This window comes from Prunus mume, linkage group LG8, assembly GCF_029339155.1.
Source record: "Prunus mume cultivar Tortuosa linkage group LG8, ASM2933915v1, whole genome shotgun sequence".
In the NCBI taxonomy this organism is placed as follows: domain Eukaryota; kingdom Viridiplantae; phylum Streptophyta; class Magnoliopsida; order Rosales; family Rosaceae; genus Prunus; species Prunus mume.
This window is the reverse complement of record NC_142705.1, coordinates 17,248,147-17,271,889: the sequence shown is the minus strand read 5'-3', so window position 1 is coordinate 17,271,889 and position 23,743 is coordinate 17,248,147. Positions and strand designations below refer to the sequence as shown.

The 23,743-nt window shown below is 37.4% G+C and overlaps 1 protein-coding gene across 2 annotated transcripts; it reads left to right on the top strand.

The window, feature by feature from the left end:
- The first annotated feature begins 13,527 nt into the window (after window positions 1-13,527).
- Window positions 13,528-22,195, top strand: LOC103339203 (gamma-tubulin complex component 2). 2 transcript variants are annotated; one of them, XM_089042503.1, is made up of 21 exons: window positions 13,528-13,970; window positions 14,049-14,107; window positions 14,210-14,255; window positions 14,347-14,481; window positions 14,566-14,697; window positions 14,996-15,079; window positions 15,166-15,264; window positions 15,431-15,522; window positions 16,865-16,937; window positions 17,013-17,165; window positions 17,280-17,399; window positions 17,562-17,615; window positions 18,674-18,757; window positions 18,854-18,928; window positions 19,015-19,146; window positions 19,547-19,672; window positions 19,758-19,865; window positions 20,512-20,574; window positions 20,744-20,818; window positions 21,471-21,670; window positions 21,765-22,195. In XM_089042503.1, exons 1-21 carry the CDS (start codon window positions 13,887-13,889, stop codon window positions 21,889-21,891), a joined length of 2,121 nt encoding a protein of 706 aa, XP_088898629.1. In that variant the 5' UTR covers window positions 13,528-13,886; the 3' UTR covers window positions 21,892-22,195. The 2 variants fall into 2 exon arrangements, with proteins under 2 accessions (XP_088898629.1, XP_088898630.1); XM_089042504.1 differs by lacking the exon at window positions 14,566-14,697.
- Window positions 22,196-23,743: the final 1,548 nt, after the last annotated feature.

Below are 23,743 nucleotides of genomic sequence, written 5' to 3'. Positions count from 1 at the left end.
TGTTTGGGCCTAAGAAATAGGCTTGGGTTATGAGGCTCCCAAGCAACCAGGAACCTCCACTTCTCGGTCCATCAATAGGCCTCATGATAATTTATTACCATCCATACCACAAGCCACTCAAGCAAGCCTTGGGCATTCGAGTGGCTTGGGCCCACTTAGGCTTGTAGCGTGGTTGAGTGTATAATAATGATTTCCTGCTTGGCATGGCATATCGCTTGGCATGCTTTTAACTATTATACTTGACGGGATAATTAGCATGGATTTGCAAAGATAATGCATTTTATAATCTTAATCTCGATTCTTAGCATGACGGATTATTTATTTGGCATGGTGCGTGGAGTGTGACTCATGCATGGCGGACTTTTGTGTGCTCCAAGTCGGATTTTTTCTCAACAAGGTATTGCACTGGGCCGATAATTCATTTGGGCCAAGCCGTGGATTTTTTGGGCCTCAACAGGTTTCATTTTCCCTTCCCTTGGGAAACTAAAGCCAACATTAAATGCACATATTTAATGATCACGTTGTCCCCATTAACAATTTAGAATTACCATATAGCATTAAATATATTATTTTTTCTTATTTTTATCTAATATTGATATAATTAAAAAATTAATCAAACTTTATTTTACATTCCTACACAAACTAAACATGGAAAATGAAATAAAGTGGTATTTCATAGTTATTTTCCCAGTATTGTTTGATTTAGCGCATTTTTGCTCACCACTTTAACCCTATGTATGCCTCACTACCTTTCTCAATACTTGACATGTGTCCATGGGTATAACCATAGTTACACAAATACAAAGTAAATAGTTAACTATGGTTATGTTAATGGGCACATGTCGAGTGTTGAGAATGATAGTGAAAGTACACCTTGAGTTTGAAGTGCTGAGTAAAAATATTTCCTTACTCGATCCCCCCATGAACCGCAGAAACCAATCTCACTCACATTGCAAATTTTAACCATTAAAAAGTCAAACCGTCTCAAAATGGAACCAAACCACCCATTACAGTGTGAATCTGTGACAGTTTTAGTCCTCTATAAACCGCTCTAGATCGAACTAAATTGTTCATTTCTTATTTTATTATTTCTTCACATGTCATCTTTTGTTTGTACTTCCTTGCAAAATTTGAGTGTTAAACTTCATTTGTATTTATATGAAAATCGTTACTTTATTACTTTGATGTTACGATGAATTTTAGGATGTTTTAGAGATTTAGAAATTAGAAAAGAATGTGTCTTTGCACTGCAAAGTGAAAAGAATAATTAGCATGCTTTAGAATTAGGCTAATCAACAAGTAAAAATGCGAAATAAAAAAAAGGATCGAGTTTACGCCCAAATCAAACCACACCAAACCCCACAACAATGGTTTGATTTGGTTTTCTTTTACACATAGTTTTAGTTAAAATCGAACCAAATCAATATGTTACATAGTCATTGATTTAATGTAATTTTAACACAAATCTAAACTAAACCCTAACCACCCCTAATTAATAACACGGTTTTACTCTATATCTAACACCCCAAACATCCATAAAAGTACACCAATGAGGGATCTGGCTTTCTCATTCAACATAGCGTTGCTACCTTTACCTAAGACTAACAACTAATTTACTGCCAGTAGGGTATAGTTCAATTGGTTGAGCTCCTCTACCTCCACTCATGTGGACAGAGATTCGAAACCCCCAGACATCCAATGAATATTTGTGGAGACCCTTCTTCAAAAACTAGTTTACTAATATATATTTTCTAATATAACCACCTACATACTATCTAAGTTACATTCTATTCCAAAAAAAAAAAAAAGTTCCCTAACATAAAAGATTAAGTACAACTCTATCTAATTTACGTGGTAAGTCAATTAACCCAAAAATGAGATTCTTGGGCCCAGACGCTAGAAATGCACTCAAAGTATTTCTTTAATTCAAACCATCTAATGGTAAAACATAAGTTGAAGTTTTTTCCATTCACTTTAGGTCTAATTTTTGGACTTAGAGTTTTGAAAAAATTGCATATTTGTGTTAATATTTGGGTGAATTGTGAGGAATTTGGCTCGAATGGATCAAAATAATTGACAGAAAAAGAGATGTGTTATAAATTTTTCCAAATTGAAGATTACAATAATACAATTGACAAAATTAAAAATACAAAGACAAAAGTCATTGACGGGCAAACTAGAGGCACCTAAAATGACTCTTTGCAAAATTAAAATTAAGTGAAGACTTATTTACTGTTTCACCCCCCTAAAACGAAAGCTTAGTCTCACTTTACTCTCTTGAACTGAAAATTTCTCACTTCACCCCCTGAATTTCTAAAAATTGCTAAAATTTTCTCACTTTACCAATTTTGTCCATTTCCATCCACAAAACTGTTAAGGGCTCATTTGGTATGTCGGATTGTACTGGCTAATTTCCATCAAATAGTATTAATATATTCTGGAGAGTATCTGACTGTTTATCCATAATATTATAAGACGTTTGGTGTTGTTCCGGATAAATAGTCTGACTAAGTTATACTGTGTTGGGTGATGTTCTAGATAACATCATATCAGACTATTTTAAAAATTAAAAAAATCTTTGATAATTTTAATGGAAATTGAGATTCAAATGACACGAAATTTTTTTTTGGTAAGATTCATATGCCAAGATTTTTTTTTTTCATATAACCCATTATCATAATTGTAGTATCTCATAAAAATTCCAACATACTCGCATACGTTAATAAAATTAGTACCAAATAATATATAATTCAAAGTGATCACATACTAAGGTGATAAGCAGTAGTAAAACAGAAGCATTGCAATCAATAGAGCCAAGGCCATAAGCTTGGGAATCGTAAAAAGAAAAGGAAAAGAGAAAATTTATCAATCATGAAAATGGTTCAATAGAAAAACATAAGAAAGGGACCATGGTCACCCGGAAGTCCATATCTTCTCTTTGAGCACTTTTGTAGGGCTTGAGTTGGGCTATATTAGCCTTTTCTCCGCTAGTACTACTCACTGAATTGCTTTTTCTAATAGCGATTGACAAAAAAATAAAATGGTTCCTAGAATTCTGGTTTATACCATTTTAATTTTGTAATTTTGCTCTCCTGGTCGTTAGGTATGTATGTATTCAACTAAACTACCAACACTAGCATAGTTGTTTGTTTTTGGACGAAAACTAGCACTACTCTATTTAATGTAAACTTAATATTGGGTAAAACCATAAGAACCCAATCTATGACCCAAGATCTTGAACTTCATGATTTTCACAATAGCATTAGGCGGAAATTCAATTAGATTTAAATTGCACACATACCTTGAATGTCTTCTACCATATCAAGATATTTGTCTTGAGCGATCCGTAGGCGAGCCGTCAGTGTGGATGAAATATATTTCTCTCTCTAGCCTTTTGCACGTTTAGAAAAAACCCTAATATGTGTCTTCATCAGTGTAAACATAAGATGGGTATGTTCACTATTATAGGCAGAGAGAGGACCCGTTTCCTAGTAAAGCTCATGATCAATTACCACCCATCACAGTAATAAAATAGGAAACTACTTCTCTTTATTTGACCAATATAATTATTCTGAATAATATTTATTAAACCAATTAAACAATTTATTTACCACATAGGTCACTTCATGTGGGCCACACAGAATATTTATAAAATATTCTTACATTTAATACCAACAATCTAAATATTTCCACAACGTTGAATCACTATATCATATACAAAGAAAACATTCGATTAAAAAAATGTCAAAAAAGAAAAATTTATAACCTAATTTCCACAAAAATTTAATAAAAAAATTAAAATATATAAAGAATAGAGAAGAAGTCAGAAGAAGCATATTGAAGAGAACTAGCACTACTATGTTTAATACCAACAATCTAAATATTTCCACAACGTTGAATCACTATATCACATACATAGAAAACATTCGATTAAAAAAAATGTCAAAAAAATAAATAAAAAAATCATAAACTAATTTCCACAAAAATTTAATAAAAAAATTGAAATATATAAAGAATAGAGAAGAAGTAAGAAGAAGCATATTGGAGAGAGTACGAAAAAGAGAGAGTGAGAGATGGATACCTAGAGAAGAGTGATGAAAATAACCTGTGGAGAAGATAGTAGAGAAGAACCCTAGGGAGAAGAAGATGAAAAGAGTGTCTGATTTTTTTCGTAGAATGCATGTTCTTTTTTCCTAACTTTATAATTAAGCGTGTATTATCTAAATTGAGGTGTGTGTGTTGTATTAGTTAGTCAGATAAGGAGAGTATTAAAAGCCTAACTCGTATAAAATAGCCGAGTAATTAAATAATACAAGCTAAAATTACTAGAATGTCCATGCCATGTCAGCATACTTTAATGGTTTTGTAAATGAAAATGGAGGGAAGTAGTGAGAAAATTTCAGTATTTTTTAGAAATTCAGAGAATTAAGTGAGAAAATTTTAGTTTAAGGGGTAAAATGAGAACCGTGTCGGTTTCAGTGGTGAAACACTAATAAGCCTTTAGAGCATTGCCACTAGAGGGCCCAAGGGAAGGGTTGGGGGCAAACCCAAAAATAGGTTTCCAAAGAACAACAATCGCTGGCAAATGGGGCTCACGAACCTGGGCAAGCCCGAGGAAGGCTGGCCCGACGATGACGTCAACGCAGTTGTTTAAATTTTTTAAAGCTGGCGCGTGCAATACACGCGCCGGTTTTATTTGACGCTACGATACCCGCCAACGGTATGATTACACGTGTCGCATCGGGCCATCCGACCGCTTTTAAACTTATCCAACGGCAGCCATTTTTCGCGAATAAAAACGAAACAGTAACCCCAACGGCTCTATGCCACGTGGAAGCTCCTGGCGCCCGATTGGTTTTTTCCAAAGAATCCAACGGGCAATTTTTGGCCAAAAATCGGAAATTTTTTAAAAATACGAAAAAAATACTGAATTTTTTTCTATAAATACCAACCAATACTCTTCACTTTTAACACCAACTCTTCATACATTTTCTTCTCATTCTACTATTTTTCACTTTGTAGTCAAATTTTTTTCACTTTCAAGTTGTTTTTTTCTCTTTCAAGTTATGGGTTCTTCTAGTGAAACCGGTGAAGGAGCATGGAGCATGACGGAAGATATTAGCTTGTGTGAGGCTTGGCTCCAAGTTAGTCATTGTCCCGTAACGGGCAATGAGATCAAATTCTGTCATATGTGGAAAAAAATTTATCAGGAATTTTGTGAAAGGGTAATTGGTTCGACCCGTACGGATCAAGCATTATCTAGTAGGTGGAAAATTCTTAATAAAGAGTTGGGAAAGTGGAGAGATGCCTTGACAAAAGCGATGAACAACCATAGAAGCGGGCAAAACCTTAGCAGTGAGGTAAATTATTTGTAATTTTTTTCTTTATTAATTTCTATGTCATATTATATTTTATTTAAATGTTTCTTGCAATTTATATATTATGTTAATATTTCTTGTATTTCCAATATTAATATGAATGTTTCTTGCAATATTTATATTTTGTTTTGCATTTCTAATAAATGGTTAAAGTTTCTTGCGTTTCCATTAATTTTTTTAATACTTGTTGCATTGCTAATATTTTTTTTAGTTTCTTGTATTTCCTTTTTTTATTTTTATTTTTATACTTGTTGCATTGCCAATATTTTTTAAAGTTTCTTGTGTTTCCATTATTTTTTTGTTATACTTGTTGCATTGCCAATATTTTTTAAAGTTTCTTGTGTTTCCATTAATTTTTTGTTATACTTGTTGCATTCTTGATATTTTATAAAGTTTATTGCCTTACCTTTTTTTTTTATATATATAGATTATGCAAGCACAAATGTTTTTTGGTGCTACTGGGCAAGGGAAAAAACAGTTTCAACCATACCCTATGTTGGGAGGTGGTGAAGAATTGTAAGAGATTCCAAATTATTCTAACGGGTCCAACGATAGTGTTGAACGAGATGCCACTCCATGAGACACCGACATCGGATTCACCTATGGAAAAAGAGCCAAGGCCTATTGGGAGGAAGGCAGCAAAGGCGAAGAGAGGGAGTAATTCTACCAAGAATACATCTAAATATTTGGAGGAGCTTTCAAAGATGCAAGCCATGAGAATTGAAATGGATATGAAACAACAAGAGCACGATATAGCAATGGAAGTAGAATATGCAAAAGAAAGGGAGTATGTACGCCAAGGAAAGATTGAAAAAAATGATCGGGAAACCATGGCTATGGATACAACCCATATGTCCCCCGAAACAAAACAATATTGGAAGTTAGAACGAATGGATGTTATGAGACGAAGACTTTTTCGTGACGATGGACCTAGCAACACGGATTGGTTAAATGATCAAAACCATTAAGTTAGTTTGCTTGCCTTTCATTTCATTGTATTTTTTGTTTTGTTTAAAAAAGTAGTTGGAATTCATGTATTTTATTTTATGAGTTGTATTCATTTTCTTTTAGTGAATGAAGAAAATATTCAACAACATTCCTTTTTATTCAAAACATTCCATACATAAATAGCAACCCACAACCAAAGCATAAAAAATAAACAAACCACAATCAAAGCATAACAAATAAACCAACCACAACTAAAGCATAAAAAAACAACAAAGCATAACTAAAAATACAACATAAACATAATACATTAAAAACACATCATCACTTTACTTTATTGTCCTTCATTGCCTTTCACCGCCCACAAATGCTCCATCAAGTCCATTTGACGGTGTTCATGAATATATGACGATTGCATCTCCGTGTAGCGCTCAATCATCCGATGCATGAAATTATCGTCTCTAACTAACGAATCATGCTGCACTGGTTCTCCATTTGGCCCCATAGGTTTTTCATAAATTCGTGTTAAGGCGGTGTTCATTGGATCTGGTTCATACTCATCTTCAGCAGCATCGTAATCATACTCATCTTCCACAATCATATTGTGGAGGATGATACAAGTCATCATTATACTCCTAAGCACCTCCTCATCAAATAGACGTGCCGCTCCCCTGATAATTGCCCATCGGGCTTGAAGAATACCAAAGCACCTCTCCACATCGCTTCTGTACCCCTCTTGATAGGCAGCAAAAAAAATTTCCTTGTGGGATCGGGGATGTGGAATTGTTTTCACAAATGTTGTCCACCTCGGGTAGATACCATCAGCTAGATAATACCCGTTCTGGTAGACGGTATTATTAATTTGATATGTAATAGTTGGGCCTTCACCTCTCAAAACATCATTGAACACCGGGGATTGACCCAGGAAGTTCAAATCATTTTGAGAGCCGGCAACTCCAAAGAAGGCGTGTCAAACCCATGTATCAAAACCAGCAACTGCTTCGAGGATGATGCTTTTCTGCCCTTTCCGATTCCCATAATCCCCTTGCCAAGCAGATGGACAATTTTTCCATTGCCAATCCATGCGACCAATGTCTTTGGCGAGGTCTGCGGAGGTAGTCCTGGTGTACAGATTTTCCACTGCATCACAAAATCGCACCAAGCTCTCCAAAATAGTGGACTTCCCCATCCGGGCAATCTCATCCACCTGATCAGCAGATGACCCATACGCCAACATTCGTATCACATGTGAGCTTTGCTCGGGAAGCAGCCCCAAATCTCCAGCACAATTTTTCTTTTGAACAAAGTAGTCATCATAATTGCAAATATCTGTTGAGGCCCAAAAAATCCATGGATCGGGCCCAAGCAACTATCAGCCCAATACAATATTTCCACAAGGGAAAAGGAAAAAAGGATCTATCGCATGCGAGTTATAATCCACATGCCACGCTAAACAAACAAATTATCATGCTATGATTCGCGATAAAATATGATTAACTCATGCTAAGATTAAAACAATTCTTCCCAAGGGCGATAAATTAAAATATGCCAAGCAACATGCCATGCCATTATCTCGCATCCAACCACGCTACAAGCCTAGGTGGGCCCAAGCCACTCAAAAAACCCGGGGCTTGCTTGAGTGGGTTGTGGCATGGATGGTGATAAATCAACATGAGGCCCATTGATGGACCAAGAAATGGAAAGTCTCGGGTTGCTTGGGAGCCTCGAGACTCAAGCCCATTTCTTAGGCCCAAACATGTGGGTAAGCACAAGAGAGAAAAAATAGCCCAAAAGCCCAAGCAAAATAACCTAGCCAAGAGATAACCCAACCAAAAAATAATAAGCCCAAATCAAGAAGCCCAACAAGCCCATTTGCTTAGAAAGCCATCTTGGCCCTTAGAAAAAAACCAAAATATCCCACAAGAGCTTCAGCCTTTTTAAAACAGAGAACACGTGAAGATGGCAGGCTCCTTAAGCAAAGCTGCTGAAACCAGTCCCAAGCCAAAGACATCCAAAGAACCGATGAATACCATCCCGCATGCTGTCAGAAGCATCCCTTGGACCAGCATACATTTGCACCTCTTTTCCTTCATCAGATTCAGCCAAGGAAGAGGAAAGAAAAGAAGAAAAACAGCAAACCAAGATTGGAAGCTCTCATTGCACAGCCGCGGGAAAGGGGGATGTTGAGCCCCAAATCCCAATTCATGAAGATAGATGAAGCAATCTTTGCCAAGAAAGGGAAGTCAGAGAAGGGGAGGAGAAAGGGAGAAAAGCTCAGCCAAAGTAAGTAGAAGCCATTAGGGTTTCTTGAAAAATGGTGATTTCGGCAGCTATAAATTGAGCCTTCCCCTACCCAACAAACTCAACTCACAACCTGCAGAGAGCAAGCATTTCTCTCTATCTTAAACTCAGACTGCACTGCTCATCTTCTTCTCCGATTTGTTTTTCTGCAGGAAAAACCTCGCCTTTCTTTTTCTCTTTCTCTAGTCAAAATTCCTCACAAAACACCTCATTCCTTACTTAAACACTTTCATTTCTCATAAACCCAGCCTAATTTCTCTCTTAGTGCTAAACCCATGTTGGTTTTGCTCCCTATGCCTCATGCCACTCATGCTGAGCTGAAAACCATCTGTAAGCATGCCAAAACTATCTGCAAGTCACTATTATTCTCATTGGTGAAGATTATCCAAAATATCTCCTAATCCGCCTTTTGCACAAAAGGGGCAAATTTTCGAACCTGAACAAAAGGGCAACCTCCTCAATCCGCCTTTTGCAAAGCAGCCGTTAGCTGCAGGAAGAAAAAGTCCCCTACAATATCATGCATGACTTTATTGAACAGATGGGGTTGCATTCTATATCTTGCTCGAAAATGAACATCAGAGTACAGAGATTGTGGGATAAAATAATCTTCCATAAGATTCTTACCCCAAGAATGTCTATGTCTGTCCACATTCGGTGCCCGGCCTTCTCGTGAACCACGGCGGCTCTGGTTTTCTTCCTCCAGCAAAGCAATGGCCACACCAAGTTGCTCATCTAGTTCTCTCTGCACCCTTTTGCTTGCAGCTCTTCTACGCATTCTTGCTCGCCTTTCTCGCTCTTGCCTCTCCAAAACCTCTTCCATGTCGTCTGACATTGAGAATAGAGAATGAAATCTAAAATATGAGAAATGAAATCTAAAATATGAGAAATGAAGATGTAGAGAAGATATGGTGTGAGAGGTATGAGCTAAGCCTCTGCATTTATAGAAAAATTTAGGCAGATAGAGATGACACGTGGCGCAATTTTAGAGGGTGAAAATCTTATCTGAAATTTGAAATTCACATGAAATTTGAAATTTGAAATTTATCTGGAATTTGAATTTTGAAATGTATCTGAAATTTGACATTTTGAATTTATCTGAAATTTGAATTTTGAAATGTATCTGAAATTTGAAATTTATCTGAAATTTGAAACCGAAAATCTGATCCGATATGAATAGTATTGACACATAGGAACCCAAAAATTCTTATTTGAAAATATTATCCAAATTAATTGTTTAAGTAAACAAAGTTGTGAAAAAAAAAAAAATGAATAGTATTTGCCATGGCAAGCCTTGCATTGCTGGAAACACAATTTTTTTTTGGCCCTAGGCAGGCACTATTTACGTGAATAGTACCCGCCTTAGGGCTCCCCTTGCCGTGGCAAGGGCTAAGAGCATCTCCACCCACAAGGGCTAAGTCTAAGGTATGGGCAAGCAAGGGCTGCCACTATTCACATGAATAGTGTCAGCCTTTGCATTTGTGGTTCCACCCACAAGGGCAAAGTCTAGGGCAAGTCTAGGACAATTACTATTTATTGTACTTTATTTTCTATTTTTTTATAGTTTAAACCATTAATTTTGATAATCTTTTGTAATTAAATTTTCGGATAAGATTTTCACCCTCTAAAATTGTGCCACGTCTGATGTAGAACAAATGACAGATTTTATCGTAGGGAGTCTCGGGGTAAGAATCTCATGGAGGATTATTTTATCCCAAATCCGTTATATCCTGCTTCTAAGTTTCGAGAAAGATATAGAATGCAACCACATTTGTTCCAAAAAATCATGCATGATATTTGTAATTACGACACATACTTCATTCAAAAGCATGATGCTGTTGGAGCTTTAGGTCTTATCCGGAGCAAAAATGCTGCGGATGCTTGCTTATGGGGCATCTGCAGAGCAGGTGGATGAGATTGCAAGGATGGGAAAATCTACTGTCCTAGAGTGCTTGGTGAGATTCTGTGATGCAGTGGAAAATTTGTACACGAGGGAGTACCTTCAGAAACCAACGCCAAGAGACTTGGGAACGGCTTCTACAAAAAGGCGAGGCTCGAGGTTTCAGGAATGATTGGAAGCATCGATTGTATGCACTGGCAAGTGGAAGAATCCTCTTGGCAAGGGGAGTACGGGAATCGGAAGGGCCAAAAAAGTATAATTTTGGAGGCCGTAGCTTCATTCGATTGTTGGGTTTGGCATGCCTTCTTGGGGTTGCCGGTTCTCAGAATGACCTCAATGTCCTTGGTCAATCCTGTTCGATGAGGTATTGCGAGGTCATTCCCCAAGTCACGTACCAAATCAACAATACCGTTTACTCTGGTGCGTACTACCTTTCCGACGGAATTTATCCTAGGTGGACGACATTCGTGAAAACAATTCCGAATCCCCAATCCGAGAAGGAAAGAAACTTTGCTTCCTTTCAAGAAGGTTACAGGAAAGACGTGGAGAGGTGTTTCGGTATCTTGCAAGCTCGTTGGGCAATTATTAGAGGTGCTGCTCGGATGCTAGATGAGGAGGTACATGGAGTATTATGATGACTTGCATCATCCTTCACAACATGATTATGGAGGATGAGTATGACTATGATGCTCAAGAGGTGTTTGAACCCGATCCAATGAACACATCGTTGACAAGAATATATGAAAGGCCGATTGGACCAAATGGACTACCACTAGAGCCTGAACCCATACTTCGGGATGGTCAATTCAACAACCCCATGATTGATCGGTATCAAGAAATGCAATTTTCATATGTTCACGAGATACGTCAAGGTGACTTGGTCGAGCACTTGTGGGAGATGAAAGGCAATCACAATGGATGAAGTCAAGATTAGTGCTTTGTTTGGAATTATGCTTTGTTTTTAATTATGTTTTATTTTGTGTGTGGTTTTTTTTTTGGAATTATGCTTTTTATTATTATGCTTTTATGTATGGTTTGTTTTGTGTGTTGTTTGCAATAAATGAAGGTTTTTTTAAATTAACTTTTGTTTTGATGCTCAAATATTTTTAATAAATAGTCATTTTATTTAATGCTTTTTTTATTGAATAAAAAGGAAACAATACAACAAATTAAAGGATAATACAACAATACAACATATGGCAAAGGTGTTTCAATACAACCTAATGGTTTTCATCATTTAACCAATCCGTATTGCTAGGTCCGTCGTCATTGAAAAGTTTTTTTCTCATCACATCTCTTCGTCGTAGCTTCCAATAGGCTTTTGTTTCGGGAGACATATGGCTCGTATCCATGGCCATGATTTTCATCTCTCTATCTTCTATGTCTTTTTCTTGTGCCATTTGTTGTTGCAGAACAAATGCTTCCTCTCGTGCCATGTCCATTTCATCTCTTTTCAAGTCTCTCTCCATTCTTAGTGAGGTGCTCTTAGCTATTTGCTCCAATAATTGTACACATTCATTGGTCGAAGTGCCCCCTCTCTTGGCCTTTGCCGCCTTTCTCCCAATAGGTCTTGGCGGACGTGGCACAAATGGTGACTCCGTTTCCATTGGAGAGTCCAATGGAGAATCGGTTGATGGAGAATCGTGGAGTGGCGTCTCATTCATCACAATCGGCGGACCGGTGGGAATAATTTTGAATCTCGAACAATCCTTCACAATTTCCCAACAATGGAAATGCACGAAACTTTTTTTGCCTTGCCCCATGGCACCGTACCACATTTGTGCTTGTATCATCTATTAAAAATAAATAATTGGAAGTGCAAGGAACAAAAATTATTATGCAAGAAAATATAAACTACTTTGAAATGCAAAAATAAAATTGATTATGCAAGAAAATATAGACAAATTAAAGGTGCACCAAGAAAAAAAAAATGCAAGAAAAACAAATAGAATATGCAATAAAAAAAAAAGTGACATTGAATTGATTAAAATGGCAATTATAAATATTTTACCTCATCGGTCAAATTTTGACCGCTTTGAATGTTCGCCTTTGCTTTTGTCAAGGCATTTCTCCATTTTCCTAACTCTTTATTCAAAAGTTTCCATCTACTAGACAACGCCATTTCGGTCCGAGGAACCCGATCTTTGACAAAATTCTCCATGAATTTTGCTCCACATGTGATGAAACTTCATCTCATTGCCCGTGATAGGGTCATGACTAATGTTCACCCAAGATTGACACAATGCAATATCTTCATTCGTTGACCACGAGCCTCCGACTTCAATAGAAGATGTCATTCGTTTTTTTTTATACAAATGGAAAGTAGTAGAAAAATGTGAGTAGAGAGTAAAAAATATTGGAAGGAGAAGAGTTTGTATGGAGAATTGGTGTGGAAGTGAAAAATGTGAGTGGAGATAAAAAAATATTGGAAGGAGAAAAGTTTGTATGAAGAATTGGTGTGGAATGTTTTAGAAATGTGAGTAAAGAGTAAAAAATATTGGATGGAGAAGAAATTGTATGAAGATTTAGTGTGGAAAGTAAATAAAATGGTTAGGTATTTATAGAGAAAAAATACAGAATTTTTGGGTATTTTTTAAAAAATTTCAGAATTTTTCGATTTGTTTTCAATTTTTAGCCAAAAACTAGGACCGCGGATTACGGAAAAAGTCATCTGAGAGCCCTCGTCGCGCTACGTGGCAAACAACCGTTGAGTTGTCGGTGGATGACGCTGGCCACACGCCGACGCCAATCAAATTTTTCTTGGCGCGTGTAATTTGACTCAAATTCACGCGCCAACCGTAAAAATGATCGCTATCGTGGCGTGACGCCAGCGACGCCATCCAACCCGGCTTCAGCCCGGCAAGATTTCGCCCGGGCCGTCGGGCTGGTGGGACCCACTCAAACCGGGCTACGGGCCCTGCGCTGAGTTGCCTCAGGCTCCCTCTGGCAGCCTTTCCCCCGGGCTGGGCCATGCGCTGGAGATGCTCAACTGGTGGAAGTGCTCTTAGTAAAAGACCCATCCCCGCTTCTCCCCCTTTCTTCACTCTCGGCAGCTCCCCGTTCTCAACCTCCCACCACCCTCACCAAAACAACCACAGCCACCATTTTCTTTCTCCCCTTCTCTCTCAATCAATCTCTGAACCATACCAACTGCAAATTCCAATGTTGCAAAATCTAACCAAATAGTGATCAAGACGTCAAATTTCCATGGGAAGCAAGCACTAACCCACAACCAGGATCAACCAGAGACGGAGAGAGAGTGAGAGAAACTTGAATATCGGCTGGCTAAGCTTTTTTTTTTTTTTTTTTTGGGTTTGATTCATTATTCAGACTGAGCTGTGGGTTTTGTGAGTTTCCCAACTCCAATGGAGACTAGTTCAGCAATATCATGTCCTTCAACTCCTCGCTGGAACTCCGAGAGGCCATTCCTCACTGGCCGCTTTCATCAGGTTCCTCTAATGTTCTTCACTTCATTTTTCTCTCTGAGATTTGCGAATGCCAGTTCAAAATTTTCATTTTTGTTTCAGGAAACCAAAACGACGTCGCGTTTCTTCGACACCAAGGGCTATTCCGGTGATTCCCTTGGGTAAACATCATGTCACATCTTCATCCATTTACATTTCTGGTCATACTCTTCTTCTTTTTGTCTTTTTAATTGAAAAAGAAAAACAATTTTTGAATTTTGCAGCTTGGGATCCGAAAAGGCCATTGGTTGTTACAATGCTGCTGTTCAGGTGAGTTTGAATTTGAATTTGAATTTGAATATGGAACTTTACAATTTTGGATGAAAGGTAGTCGTGCTTATGATGGTTGTTGCACAAGTAGGAACTTGTGGTCATCGATGACCTCTTGTCTGCAATGGTTGGGATCCAAGGACGCTACATTTCGATCAAAAGGGCCCACGGAAAAGAGGATAATTTCACCTTTCAAGTTGATGCATCCATGGATTTAGCTCTCCAGGTGTGGATTGGCGCAATCTCTCTGTTGTTTTAGACTTGGCACTTTAATATTTATCACTTTTTATTGGGTACTGAAATGCTTCAGGAATTGGCGAAACGGGTATTTCCTCTGTGTGAGAGCTTTATGCTCATTAACCAGTTTGTTGAATCAAGATCTCAATTCAAGAATGGTCTGGTGAATCATGCCTTTGCTGCTGCACTCAGGGCTCTCCTTCTAGTAGGGTTCCCTCCCCTCCCTGTTTTAAGCCCTTTTTGTGCATGTTATGTTTGTTTCACTAACCTGTGATTGGAATATTTGGTATTTTTTCGCTCTTCAAGATGTGTATTTCTTTCTCCTACTGAAATCTGTTTTCAGTTTGAGTTTCTTATTTTAACATAAAAGTTACTCGATGGCAACTCCATTTCTTTCATCTAGACCTAAGGTTAATGGACGAAGAAAAGTATTAAGTATGGATATAAAAAAGGATGAAGTGATCTCCCCCATTGAACACCTCCTTCTGGTTTTTCTGTATTAGGATTACCAGGCCATGGTGGCACAATTGGAACACCAGTTTCGACTTGGAAGACTGTCCCTACAAGGCTTGTGGTTTTACTGTCAGGTTTGAGGTTCTCTCAGACAAATTTTAGCTATTTTTTAGGGGTTTTCTTTTATTTACCTAAATGGGCTCTCTAATCTGCGTTGCAGCCAATGATGGGGTCCATGCAAGCACTATCTAACGTAATACAGAGGGCTTCAGCTAATAATTTTGCAGGTTCTGCAGTTCTTAACCTCTTGCAGAGCCAGGTTAATCCTTATGTCTGAGTCACTCTGTATTTTTTGGAGATAACAGGAATTACATAACCTCTGGTTGGTCCCTTTGGAAGTAATAACTGTTCTCACTGCATGTTTCTCATTCTTACCTTTTGTCCTGTTGCCATTGCTGCATACCATGGCTCTTTGAAATATCCAGGCTAAGGCCATGGCTGGTGATAATGGTGTAAGGTCATTGCTAGAAAAGATGGCAGAATGTGCGAGCAATGCATACCTTGGAATATTGGAGAGGTACTCTTTTGCAAGCGTGCTGTCAAGTTGCAACCATAATTTTGTGTTAAAATTGCAACTTCCTCTGCCAACTTGTTATACATCTCTAGTTGAACATGAAAAGCTAATTACATAAGCATAATATGCTACAAAGATACAGAGAGTTTTATTCCCTTCTACAAAGTTTCTTCCATTTTCTTTTAATATTGTAAACTGTAATTCCTTATTCTCCCTGCCTAACTTAATTTCCACTCGGTTATCTCATTTTATTTTGTGTTGGGGGAGGGTGGAAGGGCAGGTTCCAAAAAAGTCTATTAGAATGGCCAACTTAGGCTTATTTGGGAAATTGTCCTGTACTAAGACGTGTTTTAGACCCAAGGTTACCATGGGCACATATTTGACACTTTAGTGTATTCTTGGGAGAGGGATTAGAAGCTAGGAGACCTTAGTCTTGCAAAAATAGTCTGAACCTGATGAGCTTTTTGGACCAGGGAGCCTTCGGTAGGGCCTGGGCAAAGTTTTCTGGCATAGCCCTACCTGTACATGAAAATAGAGGCCCAAGCTTTTCTTAAGAATTCTGTTTAATTGAAAGTTCCTATTATTGCTTAACCTTAACTTGAACTTAGGTCCTACTACGTACTTACCTCATCCAAATGCCACTTGACATATGGGATTTTTATAATTACAAAATTATAGTTAAAAAATATATAATCTCTAACCAATGAGGATGTGGTCGTGTTTCAACCCCTCAATCTTGTGCCCAGCATGACCTGTTAAAGTGTTATTTACATAAAAGTTACCCACTAAATATGAAATTAAAGTGTTATTTACATAAAAGTTACCCTTTTTTTTCTTTTTATATAAAAGAAAAGAAATTTCTGTGCGGCATGTCAAGGTTTTATCATCTTTCTTTACAGTAGGTGTCAAATGGGTTGGGTCCATGATGTGTTGTGCCCAGCATGACCCGTTGGACAAGTTGTGCACGGCGGAACAAACATTGATAGTGTTGTGTCATGTCAGGTCGTTTTAAAGATGTTATGCCTGTTGCCTTCCCATCCTGCTTAACCCTGTATTTATTGTGCTGTCTTCTCTATGAAATAATTATGTGTATAAAGATATTGTTTTTCTATGTTCATGTGCATTTTCTTGGAGGAATAGTATTATGCCCCTTGTTTCTATATATATTCAATCCTCTAATAGTTTTGACATGGATTTCTTATTTTAAATCTATTATAATGTGGAAAGACAGATTAAGTTGTTTTGTTTCTTTTCCTTGGGCAGTGGTGGATTTAGGTATCATTTGTTCAATACTTTATTACTCGTTCTGATTGACCCTATGTACGGAATCAAAACTTACTTTTAGGTGGGTTTATGAAGGAGTCATTGATGATCCTTATGGTGAATTTTTCATTGCTGAGAACAAATATCTTCAAAAGGTATATTTTGTGAGTTCGCAATTATGAGTGCATCAAATTTATGCTTATTATGTTACAGTTTGTAAAATCTTACAGGAAAGCCTGACTCATGATTATGATGCCAAGTATTGGACGCAACGTTACAGCCTCAAGGATGGAATCCCTAGCTTCCTTGCAAATATTTCTGGGACAATTTTGACCACTGGAAAATATCTAAATGTCATGAGAGAATGCGGGCACCATGTTCAGGTTCTGGTTAATTATCCATTACAATGGTTCTTATATTATAATCATCCATTATAATATCCCTTTGCATCAATATGGTTGTGTTAGTACATGTCATTGACTGGATTGTACGAATAGGTCCCTCAATCAGAAAATTCAAAATTGATGAGCTTTGGCTCAAATCATCGCTATCTTGAGTGTATAAAATCTGCTTATGACTTTGCCAGCAGTGAGCTCTTAAATCTCATCAAAGAAAAGGTGAGGTTCAGTTTGTCAGTATTTGGTTTTCCCCTGAATTTTCTTCTTTGCTTTTTGGTTTTTTTTTTTTTTAAAAAAAACCAAAAAATGCTTACATTCATGCTGCATTATCTTCATTGCAATTCGTTTATGTTAGCCATCCTTCTCTGTTTTCTTGTGTAGTATGATCTGATGGGAAAGTTACGATCTATAAAGCACTATCTTCTTCTTGATCAGGTATATGTATATTGTTTTGTGACCAGTGAACTTGGAAATAGATCAATTATATAATACATTGTAATATGGAGATACCATGTTTAATCTGCAATTGGGACTAGAAATTGTTGAACCATCCATACCAGGTGGAGTTCGAGGAGGCGTTAGGTTATGCTAGCTCAGCTGTCCCTTATAATACTATGAGCATAGTGGACATACATATCTTTCTGTCTAAGGTTACGATGGTAATGGTTTATGTGTTGATGCTTTCAACACTTAGTGGAAGTGTGTGCACATTTTGCCTCTTCAACCATGTAAATGTAATTGTGTAAGGTCGCATTAATTTCTTCAAGCCCTAGGAAGGAGCATGTTTGGTTTACAGTTCTAAGTCTTGGTACCTCCAGAAGTACTTGGTGATTTCTCTACAGTTATGTGCATGTCAAAGTATTACCTTTTCAATCTAGCAAATTTGCCTGTAAGGTTGGTTCTATGAGAATAGATGACTTTTTGAAGAGGCCTTTATAATAATCTCTCTTCTACATGCATATGTAAGAATTTGGTTTAATTTGTAGTGAGTATTTCAAAAAAAATCAAAATCCTCCTTTTTGATTTAGGAAGTAGAAACCATTAGAGTGTTATGATCCAATTTTTTAGGTCCCAAAAATCAAGAGTAATGTATACTACTGCTACTTGAAATATAAAAAAACTCCTTAAAAGAAGGTGCTAGAACATGAGATGTTCATGATTTATGTTATTCAAGGTTTACTTTTTTAATTTCAGTTACCAGAAGATTTACCACAGTAATTTGTATTACACATTTGGTACTTATTTATCTATTTTTGTGAGAAAAACATAGGTTTTTTTTGGAGAAAGAAGAAATGATTGTACTTATGCAAATCTTGGTTAGGATGCATGAAGGGCATGCTGATGGTTAAATATTTGTACCATTTTTTTGGATCTGGTTAAGAAAAGATCAATCACATTATGCATGGAAAAAGCTTGTTTCTTTTTCTTTTTGTTCAATTTTATATAAAAAAATAGTGTTATTCAAAATCAAGTAGCTGATGGTGTCTGTACAGGGTGATTTTTTAGTTCATTTCATGGATATTGCTCGAGATGAGCTTACGAAAAAGCTTGATGAGATTTCTGTGGAGAAGCTGCAGGTCTTCACTCTTCATAGTCCCTTACAGGCAAATACTTCTCTATGTTTTCACAGTTCGAAATAACTGAGATGTTTAAGCTTTTGTTTTGCTAAATAGTCTCTTCTAGACCTTGCTTTGCGTACCACAGCAGCTGCAACAGATCCTTGCCATGAGGACTTAACATGTTGCGTGGTAAGCAACTCTCTTCTTTTTCTTGCATATGAAAAATTTCTGAATTGATTTTGCATCAATTAAATAGTTTCACCGTTTTTCTTCAGGAAACATCTTCTTTGCTTAAAAAATTGGGGACACTTACAGATGGTGAAAGGAGCAGGAATGTTCCTGATGATAATGATCTAGAGGAGCCAGTGAGCATAACAGGACTTGAGACATTTTCTTTGAATTATAAGGTTTGTTAGAAAAACAGTGATTTCCTCAGTACTGTTTTCATTTTCTTTGTTCAAACTACACGATTGACGTGTTTACCCAAAACAGCACCTGCACCCAAAAAAAAAAAAAACACAAAATAGCATAATTTATACCGAAGACTTCATCATCCAAATCCTTCTCCCTCCTCCCTCCCCGGTTTTGTATTTGTAGGGATTCAATGAGACTCTTTCTCTCAACTACTGCAGTAAAAAGATAGTATAAATTACTTAACAAGATGCATATTTGGTGAATGTTCTTGGTTTGAGTTTTCTTAAATGGATCTAGCTCGTGAGAATTTTCATATGATGCCATTTTGATCTCATCCTGCATCATGATCAAACAATTTTTCTTTGATTTGCTGACTATTTGGTTCTTTTTCAGATTCGGTGGCCATTGTCTATTGTTATCTCTAAACATTCCTTAACAAAGTACCAGTTGATTTTCCGCTTTCTTTTCCACTGTAAGCACGTGGATCGCCAACTTTGTGGGGCATGGCAAGCACATCAAGTATGGGTTTCTGTTTTGTTTTTTCATCTAGCCAGGCCAATAGCCTCATTTCCCTGTTTAATTAAATGGAAATATATATTTGCAGGGAGTTCGTGCCCTCAACATGCGTGGAACTGCTATCTCCAGATCATCTCTGCTCTGTCGTAGCATGCTGAAATTTATTAATAGCCTTCTACACTATCTAACATTTGAGGCAGGTTTTACCTTACCAAATTTCTTTTTCGCCAGATGCTTTTGCCATGCTATAGTTGTAGCTTGTGATGTGCTTGTTTTTTCCTATATTTAAGTACTTTTACTCCTTTAGTTCTTTTTTCTTTTCTCATGGTTTTGGTTTTTATTGGTTTACTTCCTTTCTCTTTATTTGGCTGTTGTCGATACAACACAGCATGGTACATTCCATCGGACACTTCCAAATACTGAAATTTTTTCTGGGAATGGTTGAATCTTATGCTGGGAATGCTTGCATTCGACACCTAAACACCCTTGTGTGGTGCAGGCTTATATATGCATTGTGTACAATTTTTATTTTTATTTTTTGATGTATGATCCTTGTTGCATGCCTCCCGTTGCAAATCACTGTATGTAATGTTAGCTTGTACTTGAGAAATAATGTACATCTACAAAGTTATGTCCGACCTTTCAGGTTCTTTAGAGAATAACTGGCTAGGTCTGACGGGGCTGGGGTTCATTCTGTCCTGTTGATCGCAAGGGAAACATAATAAAATACTGTCCGACCTTAAGAAATCCAATTCAAGTTCTACATTCCTGAAATATATTTTCCTAGCAATGTTGAAAAAATAACTGGCCTTATGTTTATTGACAACAGAACTTGTTTACAGGTTATTGAGCCTAATTGGCACGTGATGCATAATAGACTTCAAACTGCAAAGAGCATAGATGAGGTATGGTCTTCCTCGTATAGAAATTCTCGTCTTCATTTGAAACAAAGAAAAAAAGAAATGTTTGGCTGAAAAGAAGAATGCCACTTATTGGACATTCTGATAGAGGCAGCAGTATTTATTTTATGTAGAAGTACCTCATGTTTGACTTTCAAGGCTCTTCGTGATACAGGTTATCCAACACCATGAATTTTTCCTTGACAAGTGTTTGAGGGGATGCTTGCTTCTTTTGCCTGAATTTCTCAAGGTTTGTTCTTACTACATCCAAGCATACATGCATAACTAGACATAAAGGGATATATAGTAGAAGAGGTAACTAGAAATAGAGGGATGTAATAAATATAGAAGAGGTTGGAGAGAAGATCTCTTCCATTTGAAAGAGAGAAAAACTTTAATAAGGGAAAATGGAAGGATGTGCAACATACTAGGTATGCTTGAGGCCAGGGAGATATGCTAGTGTAGAATGTTTCTGTGAGGATGATGATAGCCTCCATGTTTGATGTAGGCCCTAGTAAGATATTAGAAAAATTCAGGTATCACTCAGCCTTCAGCATTATAGATCTTGGACTCGCTCCAAATCAAATCACGTCTCTCACACAAGCATGAGAACTTAAATTCTTTCAGTATTAACTTTAACATTCTTCAATAAATTTCCTTTCAATTAATACACTTTAACATGCTAGTAAAGACGCTCGTCATGAGACCTATAAATTGATTATGCAACATAGAGAATAACAATGAACTTAATATACGTCTAAGTTGCATTTATTATGGAACAGTGGATCAGGACATGTTGAAATGGGATCATATCTCTTTGGGATCATATGTTTAGAACATAAGTTCTGGAGTTCTTGGGTAGACTTTGTGATTTTCCTCAATAGTGAGTTCTCTGAATGCAGAAGGTGGAGAGGCTGAAATCACTTTGCCTACAATATGCAGCTGCAACTCAGTGGTTGATATCATCTTCTATTGATGTTCCCAGCCTTGTCGAGTCTGATGGTTCACTTGTGTCAGAAAAACCCAGGCAATCGAAATCACGGCGTCCATATCAGCCATTAAAATTAAGCTCCAGCAATAAAACTGTTGCTGATTCTATTCTGTAAGTTTGAAATGGCTATGGAGTACGTACATAATTACACACACAAATACACCTCTATCTCGCTCTCTCTCTCTCTGACTCATTTATATTACAGCAAATTCGAGAGGGAGTTCAATGCAGAGCTTCAGAGCCTGGGACCAATATTGAACAGTAGCTCCAAAGCAGAACCATATTTGACTCATCTTTCGAAGTGCATCTTAGGCATTGGAAACGAACAATGAATTCTGGCTTCTTTTCTGTTACTTTGGTTTCAAGAGGTCACGGTTTGTGAAAATGTTTTCCTGCTGTTGTGCTAGGCTTGTGGTTCGTAGCATGCCAAGAATGTCTAAAGTTTAGGTACTTGTTAGAGAATTTTGAGTTGGTGCTGTGTACTGGGGAAATTCTGTTTTTTTGGTTTTTTGTTCTGTTGATTTTTGTTTTGCGGGTGGCCGGTGGGTGTTTAGATTCATTGTTAATTTCTGGCAAAGATTAACCATGATATACAATGTAATCCCCTGAATTTTAATTTCATCATCTGTATCATCAGTTGAAGTGTCAACTTGTTTGGTAAACAAGGGTCACAGAAACTTGTCGCAACAAGTGAAGAACAATTCAGTGAATATTAAAGAATAGAACCATTACAAACGCGAAATATTTGGGAAAGCAGCAACAAAATTTGCTGCCACAAATGGGATGAGGAACACAAGTGGCATGGCTTTAAAGTCCAATTCTCTCTCTCCCATATGTTGGACCCACCTCTGTTCTCAGCTCATGTGAGAGAGAGTTGGAAGCGTTGGGGGAAGTAGTTGTGTTGTATTTCTTGATGGGTTGAGGTTGGCTAAGGCCCGTGGCTTAAGGAATATCATTGTTGAAGTGGATTCGAAGGCATGCTTATCGACTGTTAAGGAGGACCTGTCATGCTCGAAGTGGTCTTTATTTCCTATCCACTGTGAAATCAGAGTTCTAAAGACTTCCTTCTCCTACCTCCGATGGTCATGGGTCCTTAGGGAAGCAAACCAAGCTGCAGATTGGGTAGCTTCGAGTGTTAAAAGGAGGGGGGTTGTGCGCTGAGGCTTGGGTCATTCAACCTCCAACCTCCCTGATTTTCATTCTATCCCGAGGCGGTTTGCCTTGTCCTCCCCGAAATTGTTGCGATTATGGGGATGGTAGTTCTTGGTCCTAGTTTGTTTCTTTCGGTGGTTGTTTTTTGTTTCTTAGACTGTTGGGGTCTTAGCTGTTCTGTTGGAAAAGTCAATATTCATGCAGAAAAAGATGAAAAAAAAAAAAGTTGTAACTTCAGTAATTCAAACCGAAAGAAACCTATAAAGTAAACATAATCCTCAGACACACTGACAGTTAAACAAAAAAGAGAACAGCAAATAATGAGGATGCTTGTATTAGATTATAAATTTTGAAGTAGGATTCAAAAAACTTATGTGTAAGTAGGTAAACCGGTGAAGTCAAGAATGAAATTTGTTCCTTTTCTTCTTACTTCCCAGTTATTAAAGGGATTTAGATTTCCTTGAAATTCTAGGAATCTAGTATATATAGGGCACATTGTGTGATGAAATATCAACCTGTTCTATTTCCCCATCATATTGGACGCCATAGCGTAGCTTCTCATCTCTTGTTCCGTTCTTTTCAACTCCAAGACAAGACACATGATGGCTTCTTCCTCAAGAAAATATCCGAACGGGCTAACGATTGCTATCATTGTGATCATCTTTTCTCTCACACTCTTTTCTTCCGTTTCAGAAGCTAATTCAATGGCAGTAAGCGATGGAGATCATCAGCGGTTAGAAAAGCAGATGAAGATGGTCATGGGTTCAAAGCCTCCTGGGTGTGTTAACAGGTGCGTGGGTTGCATACCTTGCACGCCCACTCAGGTTGTTTCTCCACCTGATAAGAATAATAATCTCAAGGCAACAAATACAAATCAGGGAGATGAGGGCTATTATCTCCTCTCATGGAAATGCAAATGTAGGAACAAGTTGTTCGAACCTTGAATATTTTGTTTTAGCTTAGTCTAACACTGATGGTTATGTTTTGTACTGTTTTTTTTTATACAAGTAATATTAGGAAAAGAGAGATCCG